Consider the following 5,549-nt stretch of genomic DNA (forward strand, 5'->3'; position numbering starts at 1 on the left):
AGAGATGGCTCCGAGCTGCCCAAGGGTACCTGGATAAAGTTGCTTTCAAACACTGCCGAGTCAGAGAACAAGTTGAATTCTGGAGAATGAATCAGTTTACAAAGAAGGCCATCTTCCACCCCAAGTTCCACTCCAGGGCCTGGTTCCCTGACCTCAGGTGGGAGGCCCCTAATTTTACTCATTGGTTCTTAGGAAGAATGGGCTGGGGAACATCTCTGGGGCTCCACGTAGACCCAGCCCAACTCCAAGGTGTTGGTGTGACCACTGGCCCCCCGGCCTCCACAGCTCCACCTCCCCTCCTGACTGATGGGCTGTCCAGGCAGGGGAGGGCCCGCCGGCTCACAATGGCAGGAGTGACATCAAGGAAGGTGATGGCAACAACAGGAAAGGAAAAAAAGAAGAGGAAAGAAAGGATTAGAGAGTTAGAGAGGAGCAAAGCTTTTCTCTTCCTTTTCTACTCTCTAAAAACCAGCAGGTATGAAGCCTATTTCATTTTTTCACTCAATCTCACCCATAAACATTAAGAAAATGACTCTCCCAAGGTTATGCCGAGACAGCACTGAGCTGGCTAGAAGAGCAAGGAAGGCTCTTGGGATATCCACAGCCTTCGATCTTCCCCCTCACAGTGAAGCCTCTCACAGATTGTCTCTGTGTGACTTGTGCCCACATAAGAAATACCTTGGGGGTGAAAGGGCTCATTATTGATATATTTTGTTATGCTGCATTTTGAAGGATCCTGGAAAAAGAAAAATCATGTTGAAGAAAGGGCTGAATACTGGGAATCAACAGCTGATTAGTTCAATGATATTTTCAAGTCACTGAGTTTCCTTCTGCTTCCTCTGTAGTAAAATGAAAAGATGGCACCAGAGTTAAGGCCTCAAGCTAAAATCGATAGGGATTTAAAAATCATACTTGGAGTTTTTAAAGATGCTCTGCGTAGGTTCATCTCCATGTCCTTGCTTGCTGTTTGCTCCACTGGGAAACTCTTTCCTAACTTAGCCACCTATTAATTTTTAAAAATTCAGATCCTCTAAGAAGCTTTTCCTTAACATCCACCTCCTGCCCACAAATAACTTTGTACCCACTGTCCTGTACACATCTTTCTATAACAAAACAATGAAACATTATTTGTTTATATGCTTCTCCTCCTACATTCTTATGTATATTATCCGAGATAGTTATGAGATCTTAGTCGATGCCTGACACCAAGAAGGTACTGTAAGCAATGTGCCAGTCAGGATAGGCCAAGTTATGCTGCAGTAACAAAAGACCCCAAACCTTAACACAACAAAGGTTTATTTCTCTGCACGTTCATCAGGGATCAGTTGATCAGTAGGCTCCATAGCATGCCTACTCCAGGACCTACACTAATGGAACAGTTCCATTTGGAGCACTGCTGCTCACCGCGGTGAAAGAAAAAGGGGTTTTAGAGGTTTTTCCACCAGTGTGTAAATGCTCCAACCAAGAATTGACATAAGTCACTTCTACTGACAACTCACTGGCCAGAACTAATTCACGGCCTCATCTAACTGCAAACCTGTCAAGAAGTGCAATTCTATCACATGCCTGGAAGGCAAGGGCAGAACTATTTGGAGTAAATTAACAACTACCATTAATGACCTTCTAATCAATAATCATTCAGCTCACCATCCCTCCTACAGGTGGAATACATTCACTACACCTTCCCCAAAGGAGACAACACAAGAATTCTCTTTAGCCACATCAAGTTCAAATTCAAGAACCTCTGAGTGATGCACAATAGTTGCTATATCAGTTTCAGATATGGCTTGAGGTGGAGATCTATAAATTAAAAAGACAAGCCATGTGCCCCCACATATCAAATATATAATGGTGGACAGGATAAATGTAATAAGGGAGGAAGAATGGGAGACACAGCATGCCAGTGATGATGCTATTCCACCAAGCAGGTATGATGGTCAAAGAGAATTCCATTGAATAGGCCCCATACTGCTTCCTGGGAGGGCATCCTTCAGTAACTGTTTTAAGCCACTGAGATTTTAGGGTTGTTGCTGCAGTGTAACCTAACAATGTGTCCTTGACTGGTAATGGAGATCGGAATCTAGGGGCCAGTGTTGCGCATTTTAAAAAACTAAAAAACCATAGTCTGTGCAACGTTGACTTATTTGGAAGGCAGCATAGAGATCTTACTGGAGGCTGGATGGCAACCCATATTATAGAGTGGCAGAGTGTTTGGTAAAACTGGAGAACTTAAGGTGCAGTTCTCCAGCTGAAAAGTTCAAAATACCTCAATTTAGTCAGACAAGCATCTGAATGAGGAAATATATCAAACTTAAATACATCTAGAAAAGGACAGCTTACTGGCACATGAAACTGCCTGAAATCAGAGATAAAAAAACCAACTACATTTTTGAGTACTATACTACCAAAAGATGAGTCACATAAGTCCAGCTGACCACAAATGACCAGAGACAGAAGGTTGGAAGTTGGAAATACTTGATAAACAGACATAAATACCAAAGGACAAGAAATAAAAGTGTCACCTAAACCTCTGGCTTCTAGGGTAGTGGCACTTAACACTCAGAAAGCAAAACTAGCTTGGCGGAGGACATCATGCTCCATTCTTACTCTTTGCAAAAATAAAGTCGCCATACAATGATATGCACACCAAGACGAGAGTGCAAATATACAGGCATACCTCATTTTATTGCACTTTGCAGATATCAAGTTTCATCAACAGTGAGGCAAGAGCCTCTTAAAATCAGCAAAAAGATTACAATTGGATGAGAGCTCATTTTCTACCAATATTTAAATAATGTTTTTTAGACAATGCTATTGCACTTAATAGACTACAGCATAGTGTAAGCATCTTTTACATGCACTGGGAAACCAAAAAAATTCATGTGATATTCATAATTGTGATATTGCAGTGGTCTGGAATCCAACCCGCTGTATCTGAGGTTTGCCTGTATTAACAAGCAGAGGAGTGAATATACTTCAGCATGCAGTAGGGAGTGGGGAAGTGGTGGATATAAAAAAAAAAAAAAAAAAAAAAAAAACCTCTATTTTTATAGAAAGGGCAAGCTGCTTACATCTGGGAAAAATCAGAAACAATCTGTGAGGTATATACATTTCACTAGCTGATCTGGAGAACAATCGGAACTGAGTAGTGATTCTGGTGGATAAATAAGAGTACAGAAGAGAAAAGACAAGGCCTACTAGACTGACAGTCCTCTTTCCCCCAGAATGAAGGTGAGGGGGCTGAAAGCATAAATCAGTTTTTTCTTTAGAGATGGACAGAGTCAAGAGAGGATTGTAATGGTCTTGACATAGGCTGGCAACCAGTAGATACAGGAGAGACACAAATGCCCCTGCTTCCAAATTCAGAGGTTCATTTGCCTCATGTTTTAAACACAGTGTTTTAAGCGCTTTCCGCTCCAAAGTTTTAAAATGTTAACCTCGGATCTACGAATTAAGACTGTTCCCTAACCACTAATTTCAAATGCAGAAGGCAACATGACACGTAGTGGAAATATATCAACTTTACTTCATTAGAAAAATTCACTTAAGCCACATGGTGGCTATGTCTATGTCTCAAGCAGGCATTGTCATCCCACTGCCAATACATACACATATACATACACATATGTTGGAGGAAGGACTTAAAAATATAAAACGAAGAGAACTGGACACTGAATATTCTTATCTTCACCCTCCCTAAGGCCAACCCATACACCTCAATTCTTACCCACACCCTGAGGAGCTCAGGTGAAAAAGCCGAACACCAAAGAAACTGAACATAAGACACTCAAGTCCAAAAGAACTCTTGGCAGATGTTTAGGAAGTACGGCTAAAAACACCATCATCTCCCAACGGCGGAAGATGCAAAGAGCCTTCTTCTAAAAAGATGTCAGAGCCACCATGCCAAGGACAGCAAAGAGTACAACAGACTCTGGGGAAAAGAGTGAGATCACTCCATCCATCCCACAGCCACACACAACCCAGTCACACATGTGTTCTAAACAGGCTCTTTTCCCCAGCAAGAAGCATCCAGATGGAGGGGGATCTTCAAGATCTAGTAATAGTTCTGGTAACACTGATGCTGATTTCGCCTGCCCAGGTTGGACAGGGTTAGGCCAGTGTTCCAAGGTTATAGCCGGTGGAGGGAGGTCTTATCACACTCTTCTGGATGGATGTTTTGGAAGGCCCTTGGGGGCTCTATGCTGGCTAGTTGACCTCTGGTGGTCCAAGAGCTCCAGGCCGATGGGCTCTCCAGTAAGCCCTCCACTAACTCCACAAGTCTGATGAAGACGGAGACCAGGGTCAGCATCACACCTAAGAGATAGAGGTTCAATATATGCTTCATGGCTGAAAGGATCCCACTTTGTAGAACAGCAGAGCTGCCTTCTGCCTCTGGCAGGACTCTGGATCCTGAGGAAAGACAGGCAAGGTTAGTCTACAGCCTTTGGGATATGCATGATCTGGCCCTGACCCTTCTGTCTCCCCATAAAGCTAAGGGAGACGCCAGCCAGCCAGGGAGGCAGGGATGCCTGGATGTTCTTCCACAGAAGCTCAAGTATATTTACATTGTAAACCCCATGGCTGCAGAGCCAGTCTTGGTTCTTGGACTAATTCAATAGCATGCCTTAAAACTTTTACTTTTCTTTTTTTTAAGTAAAATTTACTTCTCTTGCCAGGTGCAATGCACAATCGATCCCTATACCACAGTCCAGGGACCAGAAACCTTTCCGAAGTAAAGACCAAGTCCTTTGGGGATTGAGGATATAAGAACGTGGCCTTGAGAAAGCAACTTGCCTGGAAGTCTCCCTCACATCTGTCAGGTTCCAGCTAATCAAACTTTTTGAAAGTCAAAATAATTCTAAGAGTCAAATCCATTAAGTTCATTTATTAATAAATATACTTTACCAACAATGCGTCAGGCACGCTCAAAGGTACTAGGGCCACATGGGGCCCTGTAGACATGAACCCTGTCCTCTTGGGGCTTACAGTCTAGAGGCGACAGGCAAGAAAACACAAACCCAACCAACACGCCAAGTGTTGTGACAGAAGTAGATACTAAAAACACCTGGGGGGTGCGGGGGGAAGGGCATGGCATGGACGCCTAACTCAGCACTGCCAAGCATGGAGTAGGTCACGTGGATCCTGGTTAGGGCTATCCGTGGAGAAAGTAGGTCTGGGGCAGCTGAAGACGGACCCAGGTGGGGACGGATCGATGAGGAAGCTCCAGGAGGAGCAGCCACAGTCGGGGAAATAGGCGGCCCAACCCGCACGAAGCCCGGGGACCTGGGGAAGTCTAGGGGTCCGCTCACCTCCAGAAGGGCCGGGAGGGAGTGGCCCGCTCGCTGTAACAGCTGGTCGTACAGGAGTCGGGAAGAAAGTCAGTCAACGAGAGCGTGAAGTCACGATCCAGACGGCCACCAGGAGACAAGGCGAAGTGCTCAGCCAAGAACAAGAAACGCGGCCCACACGGACAACTTATAGCCTCCGCTCTGCCACGCAGGTTGCGTAGGCGCACGCGCACGCGGGCCCTCACGCACGAGCCCTGCCGC

General features: G+C 44.8%; 2 protein-coding genes across 2 annotated transcripts in view; both read right to left on the reverse strand.

The window, feature by feature from the left end:
- The window catches only part of FAM71F2 (family with sequence similarity 71 member F2), a 14,887-nt gene extending 14,474 nt beyond the window's left edge, over nt 1–413 (reverse strand). The window contains 1 exon segment of the mRNA XM_025045969.1: nt 31–413. Within this exon segment, the coding sequence (XP_024901737.1) occupies nt 31–182 (152 nt within the window). The 5' untranslated portion in view covers nt 183–413.
- A 3,089-nt stretch (nt 414–3,502) lies between these two features.
- HILPDA (hypoxia inducible lipid droplet associated) lies at nt 3,503–5,530 on the reverse strand. Its single transcript, XM_006910542.3, is given in 3 exon segments — nt 3,503–4,192; nt 4,195–4,410; nt 5,310–5,530. Coding segments are annotated over 2 exon segments (189 nt in total). The 5' UTR covers nt 4,346–4,410; nt 5,310–5,530; the 3' UTR covers nt 3,503–4,154.
- Nucleotides 5,531–5,549: the final 19 nt, after the last annotated feature.

This window comes from Pteropus alecto, unplaced genomic scaffold (genome assembly GCF_000325575.1).
Source record: "Pteropus alecto unplaced genomic scaffold, ASM32557v1 scaffold22, whole genome shotgun sequence".
Classification (NCBI taxonomy): domain Eukaryota; kingdom Metazoa; phylum Chordata; class Mammalia; order Chiroptera; family Pteropodidae; genus Pteropus; species Pteropus alecto.